The sequence below is a fragment of the Protopterus annectens genome, chromosome 6.part1 (assembly GCF_019279795.1).
Source record: "Protopterus annectens isolate FY-2018-M chromosome 6.part1, PAN1.0, whole genome shotgun sequence".
Classification (NCBI taxonomy): domain Eukaryota; kingdom Metazoa; phylum Chordata; order Ceratodontiformes; family Protopteridae; genus Protopterus; species Protopterus annectens.
In genome coordinates this window covers 455,042,412-455,061,667 of record NC_056738.1, presented here as the reverse complement: position 1 = coordinate 455,061,667, position 19,256 = coordinate 455,042,412, and the positions used below count along the sequence as shown (strand labels likewise).

At 42.1% G+C, this 19,256-nt stretch overlaps 1 protein-coding gene across 1 annotated transcript in view; it reads right to left on the bottom strand.

Annotated features, from left to right (window-relative positions):
* The window catches only part of VPS8 (VPS8 subunit of CORVET complex), a 2,195,799-nt gene that overhangs the window by 1,728,851 nt on the left and 447,692 nt on the right, over positions 1 to 19,256 (bottom strand). The window contains exon 8 of the mRNA XM_044075401.1: positions 18,637 to 18,717. Within this exon, the coding sequence (XP_043931336.1) occupies positions 18,637 to 18,717 (81 nt within the window). The remainder of the gene's footprint in view (positions 1 to 18,636; positions 18,718 to 19,256) is intronic.

Here is a 19,256-nt window from a genome sequence, read left to right as displayed (position 1 = left end):
CAGTAGATAAGACAAAGGGAAGTGCAGAGAACTGATAGTGCATAGAGCCTGCCCTGAAACGTAGACATTTCCTGCATAACTCCCTTATGGGGATGTGCAGATAAGCTTCTTTTAAGTCTATAATGACTAACCAGGCATCCTTGGCTAGCATAGGGAGAAGCTGTTGCAGGGTAAGCATCTTGAATTCTGGAACCACCAGAAAGGTGTTGAGAATTGAATGTTCCAGGATTGGGCACCAAGAGCTCTCTTTTCTGGGCACTAGGAAAAGTCTTGAGTAGAAACCCTGACCCCTTTGTTCTACTGAAACAGGTTGAATAGATCTATATTGAGCAGGGAGAGTACTTGCTTTTGAGCCTCAGCCCACTGGTTTGGGGAGAGAATTTTAGAGCATATCAGGGATATTAATAAGAACAAATAGTCGAATGCACTGGCTAATCAGTTATGAATACCAATAAGTCCCACTCCTTTAAATTCTTCGTCTTACAACACATACAGAGGAATAGTAGAGGAGGGGACATAGAAAATCTTACTGAAGGACATGAATAGAGGTGGATACTTAAATTAAATGCTGTAAGATACCCTGGTCTGAATGGTACTACTTCTTTAGTCACCTTTCTGAAGGCAAGGTGCCTTAAGCATTAAATTGTCATTATTTATTTATTTATTTTTTTATATTTTAGATGGTTCATCCTTTCCACAAGTTTAAATATTTTCATCTCGTTTTCATGTATATAATGATGCTTTTAATGTCATATTTATTATGTTGTTTTTATGATGGTTATTCCTGCAACTTTACTTGCATTTAAGCTATTCACTGTTAGATATTTTAACTAGCTATTAGCTAACTGATTAGTTGATTAGTTAATTGATTTAACTTGTATATATTTAAGCAGAGTATTTATTTTCAGTTTGTCTGACGAAGCAACGTGAAGTTGTGAAAGCGCTTACTATTCCTTTCTGTTTTTCTTAATAAATGTTTATAGTGTGTTATCAAGGTGCATCTGTTTACTTTATTTTTATTTGGTTTGGGGGAAGGTCTGGAAACCAGTTTGGGGTTGGCAGTGAATGGAAGAAGAATTTGTACCTACGGGATACAATGTTGAGGACCCATCGGTCCTGAGTAATGGACATCCAGTTTTTTGCATGAAGGGCAAGTTTTCCTCCTAGGGGAAGAAGCAGTTAGGCACGGCTGAGAAGCTGAAATGGGAAGTCACTGTGAACTTTTACCATGGGGGGGGGGCTTACCATGCCCTGTTTTTGAGGTGGGGCACTCCATTGTTTAGATCTCTGCATAACCTGAGACTGTAGTCTGGGTGGCCTGTTTCTCCTGGGTCTTGTCTGGGAAGGCTGGCAAGGCCTGGAAGGGGAAGGAAAGGACCAGTTTTTTGAAGGCCAATGCCTACTGAATCTAGATGGTTGCACTTGTAAGAATTCTTTAACAATTTGCATAGATTTAGCTTTTTTTCCCATCTTTTTAAGAACTTCTTCTGCTTTGGTGTCAAACAGTCCTTATTTAAAGGAGTGTCTAGTAAATTGGATTTGACATGATATGGCAAGGTTTGTTCCTTCAGCCAAGCATGCCTTCTCAGTACAGAACCAGTGACTGCAGCCCTGCAGGATGCTACTAGGGCATCAAAGCTATACTGCAAAGTATGCTTACTAACTTGGTTTTCAGAATGCATTAAGGGTCTTGTAAATCTGTTTCTTGCACAATCTGGAAATACCATTTTTTGTTTAATTAGTTCCAAAATGTGAAACTGGCAATTCAATGCCCTGATGGCAAGAGTTGCAGAGGTATATACCTTCTTACCCCATCTGTCTAAAGCTCTGGAATCCCTGTCCGAAGGAGTAGGATTTTTGGCTGAAGTAGCCTTAATACCTTTAGGTCCCTGGGAAATGGTCTCTGGACCAGCAGTAGGATTCGTGAAAAAAAAAACTTGTGGGAATCAGGTACTCTGTAGTACCCATCAGGTTTCCTAGGGGTAATGGATCTGGAGTAAGACTGGATTCCATAAAAACATCCTCTACAACATCCAGGACAGGGGGTATAGCTAGTGGCCTGTGCTGAGGCAACTCTAAAAATTCCCCGAGTCTCTTTTGGACTGAGGGTAGTTTTGGCATTCCCAGTGGAAATGCTCTCAAAGTATGCAAGGTTTTACCAAAAGAAAAATCCTCTGAAGGGGAGGCAGAGGTAATGGATTCCTCTGCATCTGAATCCTCATAGGCTGATAAGGGCATGTCCTGATAATCAGATGGGTCAGAGTCATCAGATGCCTGGTCTGTAGAATCAGAAGGAAACTCAATTATTTGTCTCTTAGCCAGGGAAGGCTGGCTTCCCCTAATTAGGGTAATAAGGTCTTCAGCCATCCTAAGTATTTATTTTTGTGGCATGGGAACCTGAGCATGTACTTTGGTCATCGGTGTCCTAGGCGTAAGTGTGTACTCTGGGCCTAAAGAACTCGGTAGTTTTGTCTGAAAAAGAAGTCGTCGGTTTGATATGAACATCGGTAGTACGGAATACACCCTCAGAAGCTGGTGCCTGCACAGCAGCTCCAGACCCATTCAAGACAGAGACATCCGCAGGTTCCATAGTCAAAGAAGCATCTTGCGACATACTGGACTCTGAATGGGTCTCAGCAGAGGCCTGCAAATTCATAGAAGCAGGCATCAGGACCTGCAAAGGCACCTCACTGAGTAATGGCGGACTGGCGACTAGCTTAATGGAAACATCGTCAGCAATTTTGGACCTATGCGGTCTGTCACTGTCTTTATCTTTACGTTTTTTCAAAAGATTGGTAGTCAGATTGCTTACCGAAGGCATTTCAGAATGCAGAGATCGACAGCGAAAGAATTTAGCAACAAAAATAGCCCGATGATGAATGGTTCAGGCGTTAAACAAGGCACAAAACCGACAGTGAGGGACGTCATGGTCTGGGCCTAAACAGGTGATGCAGTAAGAATGAAAATCTCTGTGAGGTATTTGCTTTCCAGAGGCAAGACAATTGTTAACTTTTTATGACATCGGTTAGACCAAGAAAAAAGGATCCCCAATGGGGTACTTAGCTTTAGAAGACTTCAGGATTATCAACTCAAAAAATGAAAATTTCAGGTAGCGGCTGACCGGCACTTGCGAACTGCTTCTGCTTCAGGGTGATGCATGGCAAGAAAGACTGATGTAATGACATTGGCTGCCTGTTTTATACCCCTGACAACCTGAGGTCATAGAAGACATGACAGCATCCGACGCAGAAATACTAAGACTCTGGTATTCGGGCCGACTGAGGGTTACTTACAGGCAGATAAACCAAGGGTGATGACTGCAACAGTGAAACACGAAGAACATCGAGGGAGAGGCATATAGAAGTCCCGGGGGCCAATTGTGCACAATTGCATCCCTTGATGACTCCACCGGAAAGGTGACTAGGGCAAAGTAGCTGCTGTATTTGGTGTTGATGGACATGGCAAATAGATCGCAGCAAGGCTGGCCCCACTTGCAAAAAATTCTGTTCGCAATCTTTTGATTCAGAGACCACTCATGAGGCATAAGGATCGCTCTGCTCAACCTGTTTTCTATTACGTTGGATTTCACCAGGATATGCAATGCAGTCAGAAAACATTAAGAAGAAATTGCCTATTGCCATACTCGAGCCTCCCGACATAGGGTGTAGGATTTGGTTCCCCCTTGCTTGTTGATGTACCATACCACTGATATATTGTCTGTTTGAATTGCAACAGTACCTGTTGGTAGACAGCTGTGGAATGCTTTCAACGCCAGAAGCACCGCCCTCATCTCTAGGACATTTATGTGCAAGTGGTACTAGTGTTCCTGCCAAATCCCTTGGACAGTCTGTCCCAGGTAATGCCCCCGCCCACCCTATCTGGGAAGCGTCCGTGGTCACTGTGGTTAAGGGATGGGGAAGTACAAATGGTCTGCCTATAGTTACCTGGTTGGAGTGGCCACCATTGTATGTCCTTCCTGCAGGTGTTCCTGATGAGAATTTTGTGAGACATAGGCAACTCCTGCATAGACCACTGGGCATAAAGAAGCCATTCTTATGTGTAGACGTGTAAATGGAACTAATATGATTGTCACTGCCATTGAACATAGGACTTTGAGGACAAATTTGGCTTGCACTTTTTTCTTCGTGATTAGTATGGAGACTTGGTGGCGTACCATCTGTACTCTTTCGTTAGGCAGTTTTGCCACCATATGTCTTGTGTCTGCCCCTATAACAGTAATATGCTGAGATGGCAACAAAGCAGATTTTTCTAAGTTTACTGTAATACCCAGCTGAGAGCAGAGAATGAATGGTGGAGTCTCTTGTTCTGGTTAGTAGATGCTCGGTGGTGGGGTCAGCAGCCAGTCATCTAAGTATGGAAAAACCTGGAATCCTTGATGCCTCAGGTGAGCCATAACTACTACCATGCAATTGTTAAACACTCTGGGGGCTGTAGTGAGACCAAAGAGCAGAGCTCTGAACTAGTAATAACTGGCTCTCAGCCGGAAGTACAGATACCTTCTGGATCGCCTGTCCATGGTAGTATGTATCCTGAAGATCTATCTAGCACATCCAATTGTCTTTTCCCAAAAAAGGTAATATAGACTGCAGTGTTACCATTCAGAACTTTGTCTTTTTGACCAACTTGTTTAGTCTGCTGAGATCTAGAATTGGTCTCCAGTCCCCCTGTCTTTTTTGGGACTAAAAAGAACATTGAGTAAATTCCGGATCCGACTTGGTCTGTGGGGACTTCGTGGATGGCTTTTTTTTTTCTAGCAACCTTTAGATCTCTAGGGTTGCTTGATCCCTTTGACTGGGTGGAATGTCTGAGATAGATTTTGATGGGAGTAGTGAATGGAAGAAAGGAATTTTGTATCCTCTGGATATGATGGACTGTACCCATTGGTCTTGGGTTAAGTCTAGCCAGGCTTTCTGGTGCAGGAGCGCTGGAAGGGGCGACCAGAGAATGCATCTCTGTCACCCTGCAGACCCCCTCTGCCACGTGGGTGGTGTCTTCCATTGCATTTCCCCCTCTGCCCCGGGGGAAAAAGATCACCACGAGTGTCTAGTGAGGCTCCTTTGAATTTCCAGAACCACATCTTTCTGCTCTTCTGGCCCTTGGGATAGGGCCTCATTAAGGTGGGAAAACATACTCCCACAGCAGAAAGAGGCTTGCCATCCTGTTCACTCCTGGTTAGGGTCTCTCTCACTTTTTGGCCCGAACAGGGATGAGCCGTCAAAAGGGGTGTCAATAAAGAAAGACTTGAAGAGTTCAACAAAATCACTAAGACGCATCCAGGAAGGTCTCCTCAGAGCTATTCCTGTACCTGCTGCTCTACTCGCTCCATCAGCTGCAAAGAAAATGAGACACATGGATGAGTTAGTAATAGCAGTTAAGGTCGCAAGCTGAGAGTTAATTTTGTCAGATAACCCCTGAGCTGTAGTACTTTGTAGGGCATCTCCTAACTCCTTAACGAGATCCCTCTGCAAGCGGGTAAAATGGGATAGGTAGTTCAGCGACCTAAGGGTAAAGGCTGCTGAAGAAAACGTATGCTTCCCTTATCTGTCCATCATATATAAGATTCTTTATTCGGTGGGTGGACAGATGCAGAAGTTTCAGCGAGTTCCTTCTTAGTGGGCGCCACCACCACCACCATAGCATCTACCGGGATTCCTTTGGTTAGAAACTGTTTGTCCTCCGGGGCTATGATAAATTTGTTTGGCCTCCTCGGAACTGATTCCACAGACTCCAGAGAGCCGCACGCCTTCCAACTGACCACACCCAGCAGCTGGTCAAAAGGCAGACACCCAAGAGATGGAGGGTCGAGAACCAAATGCCTCCAAATATACAGACTCATCCTCCAAAGGGGAAAGGGCTTTCCAGCCACCTCTCTATTTCAGGATCTCTAAGAGGTCTAAAAATAAGACATCCTCAGTGGGGGACTGTGGGGACCCTTCAGATTCCTATCGGATGTCACAGACTCGGGGGAGTCTATGTGTTTCCTCTTACATGTTCTCTTCCGAGGGATCTCTTTGGGGGGATGTTCTGGAGAGGTTTTGAAGAGAGGGCTTTACCCACTGGGGCATCCTGGGGCTTTGGTTCTCTACACAGGGGTTGGAGGAGTGATGTAGAGATTGACACTGGGCCCTTGGGGGGAAGAGTAGCTGTCGCCAAGGGTGGAGCAGTCTCAGAGGAAAGCACACTCCTCATCCCCGCAAAGGCACCCTCTGATCCAGAGCTGAGAGAGACTCCTGGTCTGAGGAGCCAGGAGATCTCCCCCGAACCAAGGACAAGGGTTCCAACGCAGATGTGGGTGCTAAAATGACCTGCGCCGAAGTTCCGACTGGACGAGGTGGATCCGACAAGGGTCCAGTCCTACTCTCCCCCCGGAGCCGACAAGGGAGTTTTGGCCCCCAGAACCTTCGACAGAAGATGGTATCAAAGTGGTCGGAGCTGACACATCAGCACGTAAACTTCTGGAGCGGACATCAGAACTGAAGGTTCCACCACAAGGACTTCCAGGCACTCTGGTTCCGAACTCAACTGAATTGGAGGAGGAACCTAGGGTAAAGACACTATTGGAGTCGGCTCCACGACCTTCTGGGCTGGGAAAGAATTTTTGCCAAGGCCAGTGTATGAAGCAACTTTCTCACCACTCAGTCCACACCATCATCCGAAAGACTCCGAGAGGAATGGGAGGTCTTATGGCTACCAGCCACAGATTGAAGCAAGGCAGACTGTGGCACTGACCGAATCGGTTCCAATGACAGCAACCAGCTCCTTTTATTTTTACTACTTGATGGCTCTGAAGACGCAGATGGAGCCGAAGTAGATTTTTGTCTGTCGGAACCGCTAGGTATCGGTTCTGAAGAAATAGGTTGGTCATGTCTCTTCAACAAAGAAGTTTTTGGAGTTTTGTCTACAGTTTTTGAAGCCTGACCGCCTTCAACTACTGCATCAAAGGGTCCCTTCAATAAACCCCTGAGAATAAGTTTGGTTTTTCCTTTCCTGCAGGACCCTGGAACTGAACCCATGACAGATCGAACAGGAATCCTGCAGGTGGACAGTGCCAAGACAGTACACACACAGCTGGTGTGACAGACAGTAAGAGACATTTTCTGTGTGCACGAGTCACACTTTTTAATTCCTGACTGCTTAACTTCTTTCGACATCCTGACTAACAAAAGATACTAAAGTCAAGAAAAAAAAAACTATTTTGGTAAACACACAGTACCAACACCACATCACAATAAAGCAAGGATAGTAAAAGCCTCTATATATTAATATACACACACACATTTATATATACATATATATATATATATATATATATATATATATATATAGAGAGAGATAGATAGATAGATATAGATATATGTTTTTTTTTTAAAGAAAGACAAGTGTAGGGAAGTTAGAAAAAGTTAGAGGAGGGTCCCTAATTTAAACGACGCACTCCCCTAACTGAGGAGATGCCTCTAACTTAAACGGCAAAATGGAATGAGGAAAAAGGGGAGAGGAAATCCTCAAACTAAAATGAATTCCTCTGAGCAGGGCCAAGTAGACCTTAAGAAGGAAGAAGTTCAAGTTAAGTCAATAAACAGGGATACAAAGAAGACTTGCTGAAAAAGGATAACTACGTCATGTAAGGGATATAAGTAGTTAGAAAAATTACTATTAACCACAATGAAATACCAAAAATGAAAGTCACTTAGCCAGCGAAGAGCAATCCCGGAGCTGCAAGTGGCAAATGAGATCTGGGGAACAGCGGCTAGGCATCATGGGATATAGTGAGCCTAGAGTCAGTAAAAGCTCTCGAACTTTACTATGCCGATGTTCGATTCCGAACGCAACCAGCAAGAATGAAGGCGAGATAGGACAACATAACATCACAATCATCTTCTTGTAATAAATGGACATCTTGAAGGCAAGCAAAATCGGACACAAAATGACATGTATTTCTGCAAATTCTTTCTTATAATAATGTGGCTCATACCATTTATATTATGTGATGAAATTAGAAGCACAATGCCTAAATAAATTATGAAATTAATTCTACAGTGCCATGAAGTTGTTGGCCCAGAAGGCAATGGGAGATGCCACAGTGCACAGAGACCTGCGAAGCAATTGCATCAGAGGTTACAGAAAAAAAAAACACAGGTGCGAGGCTGCAGAATTGCCTCACTGTGTCTGCAGTCACTAGGCCCAGTGATACTAAGAGTGTTTCACTGGTGACATTTCTCCCCCACATCTTTTATCAGAATACTTTTTTCAGGAGGAAGTTAACAGAGGCTTTTGACTGTGTCATGGAAATGCACACAGCCCTTTCTTGGCTGTGAACTACAGGACAGACTTTCTTCTTTTTCATTTTATCCTTGGGGTAAAACTAGCATAATGCAATTAGGAGTCTATACAGTGTTGTGGGACAAGGTAAACTAAGCAGATTATTAAAGTCTTTGGGGGGAAGTCAGCTTTCCATTAGCTACATCATTAACTTTCACAAACACTTCAGTATGGGATTAAGAAACCAAATTAGACATTAGCTATTACAAGAGTTATCACCAAAAAGGATAAAAAAAAATCCCCTGTGCTGTACTGATCTGGCTTCCTGAAGTAAGCTAGCTAGCCTGACAAAGCTAAACAGCATGCAGTTTATGATTCTGCAAGACAAGAATGATCAGAAGACTATGTTGACCAACATGCCTCTAATACCACTGATGTCCTTCTATAGTGAGTAATGGGTATCGGCCAAGATCCGGTGTGGGTGGGGGGGGGGGGGGCTCTGGAAGTCAAACTGGGCTATCAGGTTACCTGCAGGTGGGAATCCCAAATGTGAGGACTGCAACAGTGAACACTGATGTACATCCATAATGTTTCTATTGCACTAAATGCACCTCTTGAAAACATTTAATTTGCAAACCAATATGAAACATTTATGCAAATTGATTATTTTTAATAACTGGGTTTACACATTTATAATAAATGATGAAATCAGTACTGTAGTACTTAATTCAATTGCAAACTCCTCAGTAGAAAGAGTCCCAATTAGTTACCCCCAACCCCCATCCCACAAAAGTTATTAACCAAAAAGCATGTCCACAGAAAATAAAATTATCAAACTAGAGCTGTCCGTGGGTAATATTAAGGCAACAGTTGTATTTTCATGATACACTTAATGCCTGCAATTCAAGTTTAGCTTCTTTTGCAAATTTAAAAGAAAGTGTCAATTTTTTTAAAGACCACTGCTGATAAAGAAGGGAATATAAATTGTGACAAAAAAGCTTGCAAATTAAAGAAAATTAATGTTGCTGTTTAGTCATCAGCTGGTATAAAATCCTGATACAACCAAAATGTTCAGACCTTATAAACAAGCTTAGCAATTTAGGTATAAACCCTTTTATCACTCACTGGGTAGCAAACAGATTCACCAATATGACCCAGGAGGTCAAAACTGATGAAGCCGCCTCCACTAAGAGACCAATCACTAGTGGAATTCCCAAGGGCTCCATACTAGGCCTGCTCCTTTTTGGCATCTATTTCTCTGAAATGGAAGCAAGTGCTGAAGGTTTACGGGTGACGAAGTTTGCAGATGATTCCAAGCGGGGAATTACCAGACTCCCTTGCAGACACTAGTATTCTTCTAGAAAACCTGTCCCTAACTAAATGGTGCCAAAGCCATGGTCTTAAACCCAATGCTAATGAATGCATAATTGTACTCTTTGGGAATTCAACCATCTAGGCTAATTACCGCAATGACAATATGCTCTTAACAGTTAACCCAGTGGTCAGGGATCTGGGTTTGTACGTAGACAGCAGTCTTACCTTCGACCACCACATAGCCACAGTGAAGAGGCAATCCTTTTATGTTGCACAATGTATAAATAAAAGCATGGCACCTAGGTTAAAACAGGTCATTATCCATCTGTACTCCACCCTTGCCAGACCAGTCATAGAGTTCTATCCTCCCTTTGGTATGTATCTGACCAGGCATATGCAGCAACTAGAATGACCTCAGAGTTGCCTTACAAAAAGGATACAAGGTGTAACAAACCTGCCTTATGCAGAGCAACTTAAAGGCCTTTTCTTCTACTCATCCACCTATAGATTGCAAAGGGGTGATCTATGCCTGGCTTACAAGGCATCCGGAAATCCCACACTTAAATCTCTCACATATTCATAAGTCAAAGAGTACCAAATAGTAAATAGAGTAATAGAGTAGAAATCCAAAGTCTACATACCTGAATTTTGTCTGTGACTTAAAAAGAACATGTTTGAGAGAGAGGTATGTGTCCAGGCAACTGCCCCTCCTATGGAACAGGCTTTCCATCCAAGCGAAGCTGAGTTTGTCTATTACCCAGTGTAACTGCAACCTAGACCAGTGGATGAGGAATATGAAATTTACACTAGGCTTGGCACCCACGTCCCCTGTGGACAGAGGTAGGTTATAAATGCCTCTCTCTCTCAATGTCCTACTCAGATACAGCAAATCATTATTTTTCAGGAAAACTTGGACAGGCTTAGAAAGGGCCCCAGGGTCATTAGCCTAGTAACAATCTATGAATCTATGTAAACCTAATTTAAACTAAATCTAGATTTTTTATTGCTGTTGGGTACACGTTTGTTTCAGATAAAGACTAAAGATGGACAATCACAGTCAATTGGCTAAATCTGTTTTAATGTTTTGCATTAAAGTATCAGCAAAGTTTCTGAACAGCTCAGAGAAATTATTACTCGCTGTTAATGAAAGTGATTGAGTATTGTCCCAGTGTTCTGATATACCAGTGATTCTAAGGTGTGAATACCTGGAATGTAACTAATTCAGTAGTTTTATCCTGAAACAGATTTAGTTGTTGAGATATTTCGCACAGCATACTCAGCATTACGCTTCAAGTTTTTTACATTATCAACTATAGACAAACATTGTGTTTGATGCACTTGAATTTTTAGGTAAACCATTTTTAGATGTATATTCTGCAAACCAATATTTAATAAATTCAGTTTTGCTATAAGAGACAGAGTCCATGACAAAGCATCAGAATTCTGCTGTACAGAACCTTTATAACAGGTGCATAAGAGTCAGTCATTGAACCATTAGGCTTGGATTGATCCTTAAAGCCTGAAAACAAATTATCAGAAGAGCAAGATAAACCATCAACAGAAATTTAAATTGTCCTGTTGCTCAGTCATTGAAAAGATAGCTGTAATGAGAAATTTTAGCAGCTGCCATTATCCAGTAGCCATTTTAAACTTGCCTTACTGCTACAGCGTCTGCGCAGCATTCACAGCTGTGGCAGAGCTGATAAAAGTGGCAGTAATATCCTCAGCCAAGTTATTTTTGGGGAAAAAAAACTCTGAATAAACAGTGGAGTACTTGATGGATCTGCCCATGGAAAATGCTTGTCTTCTTCACAAACTGGGATACTGACTTAAAGCTGCCTCTTCCGGACTTATACTGCTTTCTTTCAGTAGTGGTTTCAATGGAAACATTCTTGGGTAAAAATGCAAGACCAACTTTTTTTTCTGAAAAGCACGTGTGCTCAAGCATTAGGAAAACAAATGCTGAAGATTTATGTTAGGTTTCAATCATGCAGTCCCAAGACAAAATGCCAGCCTCCATAACTAATGTGACTTACTGCTTATTTTTTACATCTTTCACTTGATCCATCAGATTATGAAAGACTCAGTGATTTTACACTGTACCAGCAGTCATTGTTACAGTAAATAATTCATCAAGTCCAGTTTGAATGGTGTTCCATCAACCTAAAAAGATAATGTCCTCTCATTCCTCAAATTTCCTTCTCTATTTTACTTTCTCACTTGTCACTCTCACTACTTTATGAACTAGTATTATGTCCTCAATGCTACTTAATTTAGGTATAATTAACACCAAACATATTAACTACTTAAAATATTTTATCCCTTTAACTGTCCTGGTCAGACATATCTGTGCCCTCGCCATCAGTTTAAGGTTCCCTTTCCTACATCTACACAGCTGTAAACAAAGCTACAAATGTGGCCTAAACAGTACCCTGTATGATGGCATTATAACTTCTTTGTCACCAGGCTCAAAAAGATACATAATGTATCCCATCACTGCATTATCTTTAGCCACCAGTTTCAGTTTCACAATGCTTCTGCTGAATGGGTGCTTCAAACCTTTTAGATTTCTGAAACAAGAATCTTTGCCTCCTTCATATTATACTGCATATACAGAAGTACCACAGCCTACACGCAGCATCCTGTATTTATTCTGTAAAATACACTTACCTTCTATCAGGTCCAATACACTTGTTTTTCCAAATCCTTCTTCAGAGTTTCACTCAACAAGATAAACATTGCTTATGTCAAGTTAGACTTTTTGTTGATGGATATGGTTTTACAAGGGGAAATTGAACATGACAAATGGGAATATCTGAATGTTAAACCAAAAACAGTGTCGATACTGGGCAACATCAAAATACACAAGTGTAAAAACAGAACCCCCTTTGAGACCAACTGTGTCAGGAAAAGGAGCCAAAACTGAACCTCTGGCAAAGTTTGCAGATTTTAAATGCAAGACAGTTTTGCAATCTGAAAGACACATTTTAAAGAACTCATGGCATCTTTTAGAGAACTTTAACTTGGTTTTGGATGAGAATGTAATTTGTATTACAGCTGAAGTGGTGGATTTGTTTTCTGCAATCCCCCGTGATATAGACATTAAGTGGTTTCACGAGTTGCTATTTGATCATTCCATTTTGACACCCCATGAAGTACGTGTAGTGACTACCTTACTTGATTTAACATTGAACAACTAAATATTTTTTTAGCAGGAATACTGCCATCAAATTTCAGGCATCGCAATGAGGGCTGCATGTAACCCCGTATACGTCAACATTGTACCAGCCATGCTGGAAATAAAAGACAGTATTCACCCCTCATTTTCTTTCCTCAGTTCACTGGTATTATAGGTTCTTGTATGATGTGCTCATTTTGTGGAAAGGAAGCATTGAACAATAGGAATCCTTTAACAGTTTGTGGCAAAATTCTATTCCTTTCCTGAGGTTCACATGCACAACTGGGTTGAATAATATTAATTATTTTGACATCAAGTTGGATAAGGACCTAGAAAATCAGTGTTTTGTTTCCATTATATATAGAAAGGAGACATTTTCAAAGATCTCCATTTTGACAGCTGTCACCCTTTCCACCAAAAGAAGTCAGTAGTAAAAGGACAAATGGTAAGGCTTCCCGTTTAATTTCTGATGACAGTACTTTTGAAAAGAGATACATCAACAAATTTCAATGTTCAGTGAACGTGGATACCCCACCTATTTACTTTAAGCCGAGGTGGTACGCCAGCGCCATGGCAGATTTTTTTCACCTATTTTAAGGATTAAATTAAGCTCCATAAATAATGTGGGAGATACAACTGTAGATAGGATGAGCAAGAGTATGTTTGATTCATCCACCCCTACTTTTTCTGTACCGTTCAGCGATGATATTTTTGGTTATATTATAAGAGTGAGACTGACAGGACAGTTGTGTACATTTACCATAAATGTAGATGTTTGAGCATATTCACTGTTGCAGTCATCACCTGTGGGTTATCCCTGCTGTGGTAGCCCTCAGCCGACCTGAATACCAGAGTCAATGTTTTTCTGCATCGGCTGGTGTCGCTTTTTGACTGACGTCAGGTCTTCAGTGCTATAAACCAAGGTAGCCGACACCATTACATCAGTTTTTCTTGCCCTAACCAGTCAAAAGCCCAAGGAAATAAGGTAAAGTGGTCCTGGTGGCTAAAAGCCACCATAAGAAGCTTATGTCTCCCTAAGGAAATAGGATATAAGGGGGAAGTTGGTGGGGGGGCACCAGGACTGGTACTATGTTCTTCATGTTCCACTGTTGCAGTCATCACCTGTGGGAGCATTCCCAAAACTGAGGAGAGGGGTGGAAGGATTAGTTAAGAGACCTAGGCATGGTTAAGCATGCCTGCAGAACTGCAGAGGCAAGCCCTGCCCTAACCTTAGAGAAAAGAGGTAGGTGGTAATCCTTTGTAAAGTTATGCACAGAGGTCCAGGTGGCAGCTTCCAAGATGTCCCTGGTGGGAACTCCTCTGAGGAATGCTGTGGAAGTAGAGCCTGCCCTAGTGGAATGGGTATGAACAGACTTAGGGGGTGGTTTCCCATGTAATCTGTAGTAGAAATGGATAGAGTGTGATATCCATTTGGAAATGGTTTGCTTGGAGATGGGCTTCCCCTCTGCCCCCGGGGCAAAGCTGACAAGAAGTTGGTCTGTTTTCCTGAAGGGTTTAGTATGGTCCAGGTAGTATCCGAGCTGTCTGTGCACATCTAGTGAGTGCAGAATTCTTTTCCCCTTGTTTTGAGGGTTAGGGAAGAAGGTGGGTAGATGGATGGCCTGGTTGAGAGTCACATTAGATACCACTTTAGGCATAAAAAAGGGGTCCAGTCCTCAGGGAGGCCCTGTCTGCATGAAAAATGTTGAAGGGCTCAATGGCCATCAGTGCCTGAAGTTCTGAAACCCTTCTGGCTGAGGTGATAGCTAGTAGGAAAGCAGTCTTCCAGGAGAGGTATTTCAGTTCTGCTGAAGCAGCAGGTTCAAAGGGTGGTAAGGTTAGTTTTTCCAAAACATAATTCAGGTCCCACGGCTGGTGTGGGTAGCCTTCTGGGAGGTCTGATATTAGTAGCCCCTCTGAAGAATTGTTTAATCAAAGGATTTGAAAACAGGGGCTCGTCTGTATTGAAATGAGCTGAAATGGCTGAGGTGTGGAATTTAACAGAAGAGAAGGACAGGCCACTACTGAGTAACTCCGCTAGATAGTGCAGGATAAGAGGGGATGGAAGGTTGTGTTGAAATGCCCCCTCTGGACTGGCTCCAGGAGCACAATCTTTTCCATTTCCCTGTGTAAGATTTTCTGGTGCTGGGCCTACTGGCCACTGTGATAATGTCTAGGACCTGTTTGCTTAACAGCGGCCCGTTGTTTGCTTTTAGAGTATTAGCCATGCTGACAGTTTGAGAGTCTGCGAGCCTGGGAGCAGCATTTCCCTCTCCCCCACCTGAATCAAGAAGTCTGAGCTCAGGCGAAGTTGCCTGGGAGGCTGTGAGGCTGCACAGTAAGGGGTACCAATGCAGTCTGGGCCAATCTGGAGCAATGAGGATGGCCTTCGGTCTCTCCTCCTTTATCTTGATCAGTACCTTGGGAATAACAGGTAGAGGAGGGAATGCATACACAAAGAGGGAGCTCCAGGGGAAGGTCAAGGCATCCACCTTCCACGCTAATTGGTGATTCTCCCCGGTACAGAATTTTTTTAGCTGGTGGTTGAGGTGCAAAGCAAAGAGATCACATCTGGAGTACCCCAATCCTGAGTGACTTGCAAAAATATTTTTCTGTGAGCTGCCATTCATGGGGGTCCAGTAAGTTTCTGCTTAAATGGTCTGCCAATGTGTTGTTGATGCCTGGTAGGTATTGGTCTATTAGGGGTAATCCCATGGAGCAGGCTGTCACAGCCAGATTTTCATGGCTAGCCTGTTCAGAAGGTAAGATTGGGTCCCTCCCTGTTTGTTGATGTACCAAATTACTGTGGTGTTGTCTGTTTTGATAAGGAGAACCCCTGGCCTGAGATGAGATTTGAAGGATGTCAGAGCCTTTTTTACTGCCACCATTTCCTTCAGGTTGATGTGTAAGGGATGGTGCTGGGCATCCCAAAGACCTTGGGTGCACCTGCCTGCTAGGTCAGCACCCCAAGCAATGTCTGAGGCTTTGGTGGAGATGGTCTGCCTAGTAGGGCGGAGCATGAAGGGAAGACCCTTTTTCTTGGCACAGGCCCCTGTCCACCAGAGAAACTCGGCCCTTATACAAGGGATTAGAGGGAGAGAGGTCTATACAGGCTGAGAGTGCTGACACCAAAGGTTGTTTAGAAACCACTAACGTTTTCTCGTGTGAAGCCTGGTCAGAGGAATTAGAAGGATGCAAGATGCCATGTACCCAAAGGTTTGCAGGAACTTTCTCACTGTGAGGTGACGTCTGGAAGCCAGATGGGTAAAGTAGAGAGACAGGAAGCTCTGCTTTTCTGGGGATAGGAAGGCGATTTGGGATGCTGTGTCCAGCAGTGCTCCTAAGAAAATGATCCTCCTGGAGGGTATTTGCTTTGATTTCTTCACAATGATGTTGAACCCAAAGGAAGTTAGGAGGGTTTTGACAAAGAGGAGGTCCTGAAGCAGCTTTTCTTTGCACTCTGCCTGAATGAGGCAGTCATCCAGATAAGGGTAAATCTGTATAATTCTCTGTCTGCAAAATGCTATGACCGGGCTAAGCATTTGGTGAATACCCTGGGAGCAGTAGATAAGCCAAAGGGTAGCACAGAGAACTGAAAGTGTTGTGAGCCTGCTCTGAAGCACATGAATTTCCTGTAGGATTCCCTTATGGGGATATGGGGGTAGGCATCTTTTAGGTGTAGGGTCACTAAATAGGCATTTATTTTGTCAGCATAGGCAGCAGCTGCTGCAAAGTTACATTTTGAATTTGGGGACCACTAGGGAGGTGTTCAGAATGGCTAGATCCAGGATGGGGTGCCAAGTGCCCTTTTTTTTTGGAACAAGAAATATCTGGAATAAAAGCCTTTGCCTGTTTGATCTGCGGGAACAGTTCTACTGCCCCTTGGGATATGAAAGTTTGGACTTGTTTCAATGCCTCTGCCCACTGATTTGGAGCTAAGTTTGGGGGGAGACATTGAGAGTTTTTGCCATAGAAGGATGGCTTAGAATTCCCTGCCTTTGGGGCAAAAGTGGTCCACTGTTTGGATCTCAGCTGTGCTTGGGATAGGGGCCTGGGTGGTCTGTCCCTGTGGGGCTTACCTTGCCCCTGTTTAAGCACCTCTTCTGCCTTTACTCCAAAGTGGTCTTTATCCAAGAGTGCATCAATTAATTTAGAACTGACATGATCAGGGAGGGGTTGTTCCTTCAACCATGCATGTCTTCTGATGACAGATCCTGACACTGTTGCCCTGCTTGAGGCTTCTAGGGCATCATACCCACAGTGCAATGAGTGTTTGGCCACTTGACAAGTAGAGTGCAGTAAATCTGCTAGCTGTGGATATGCATATTTTGGCGTTGTTATGACCTTGTCAGCACAGCACAAGCAGAGTGTTTGTCTAAGCATTAGAAACACAGGGCTGTTAGATTTGGCTTTATTGGCCTGAAATTGTCCATTAAAACAATGAAACAAGTCATGGGCATTCAGAATTGCCACTTAGCTGAAACACCTGATGTTCATAGGCATAATTTGCATATATCCCATGTGCCTCTGATACAAGAGTGGAAGTTCTAGCTTTGCTGGAGTTTTCATTTTGTTTTTACTGATTGGTTTTTCAGTGACCTTCTCACTCATTGTTCTAAATTCAGATTTGTTTTTTTAGAGGTGGTTGGTGGGAACTGAACTTAGAATTAGCTGAATTACAATGGCAAATGAGGTTGAATGCAGTTAAGGCATCTGGCATCAACGATAATATCGCCTTATTACTAGTGCTTAAAAAGAGGGCACTAAAATTATAAATTATAGCATCACCTCATGTAAACATATGCAATTTTGTTTTTCCAGTTCACCCCATCTACTATGGCTGTTTTTAGCATATTTTATAATATATTTTATAACATATTTTATTAATATATTATACATTTCAACATTGTGTTAACATTTTATTTTTACATCTCAACAGCATATGCTTCTTTTATTAGGTTTTTAGTAATGTTTTATGTCAACATACTTTTTAAGTGATTTGTTTTTTGTGTGCATTTAAATTTGTGTGTGAAATTTGTTGTAAAAAGCACTGGTTACTTTAAATGTTGTTATGGGTGTAACAACCAGTTAATTGATGCAGTATAAAAGGAAGGTTCTGAAGTGTAATGGCTGTTCTGATGAAGTCCCCTTGCTTGTACTGAGGGATGAAAGCGCTTAACAGTCTTTTTATTTTCTGTGATTTAGTCAATAAACTCAGCTGTTCAAATGATTGCATTTTGGAAGCATGAATTCGACACGACTCTGTGGAACTACACAAGAGGTTTTGTTGTTTTATGATACTTTCTTAAATGCCCTTTGTTTTTATTCCCTACCATCTCACAATCTTTTGCTCTTGAGGCTGTTCCACCAAACTCACACAAACAGTTCTGCAAAGAGTGACAAGATTTTTAGTACTAAGGAGTTGTAGGTTAAATTCTTTTCTGCTGAAAAGGCATGCCTGAAGCAGATTGTTAGAGTGTAAAGGGCTGGGTTAAATAAGGCATTCTTTAGGGGAAGAAAAAATAAATCTTTATATGAAATACATTAGCTATATCAAGTTTTAGGACTAAAGTGATCTAAACTTAGCAGAAGACTCCTGATATACATGTGCAGAACATCCAATAAACTACTAAAGCACTCCTTTCTATGGCTAAAACATATCAAAACAACAAGTTTAAAATCACATTTCTCCCACTTTCCCCGAAATCATATGACCCGAAGTTAGTATATATGATATATATATATATATTTTTTTTACAATTTTAAACTCATTATTTTGGTAAGATACACATGTGAAGAGTTGCTGTTCCATATATGAAAATGGATACATAAATAATGCCATACAAAAAACATGCTATACATACCGTTAAATTTATAAGATCATAATGGAGATGGAGTTGCTTTTGCTTGCTGACATGTACAGCACCAGATTCATCCCTCTTTACCTGGAATGCGATATAATGAACATATCATGTCAATGCCTGCATACATAATATGAACAGACACCTACTATAAAACATATACCATCTCTTTACAGATTATATACAGTCAATTTTCCAAGCTGGCTTTAGATCTCATTCCCCAGGCCACTAAGCGGTTCCTTTCACCAGTGTCCTTTGCCAGAGAGTGCCCCTTACCTTCTTCCATGGCCTGTACTCCAGATTAAGCATTTTTAGAAAGATACCACTTCTTGGTTGTTAGACTAGGGTGACAAGTAAGAACAAACAAAGAATGTATTATACACTATCAAAGTACTTCCCATGCTCACTACAAGATAGCCTTAAAATCTATAACACCCACCCACACATGTGCATGCCAGCACACGAAAACAAACACCTTGTGCATGCAGCATTACCATCATCTTTCCTTAAAGTCATCTTCATCTGGCCATCCCCTTATAAGTTATACTATGACATTTAGGAATGAAACTTTCCACCCAAGCTGTAATAAGCACTAAAACAGATTATTACATTTCAAGTTATAA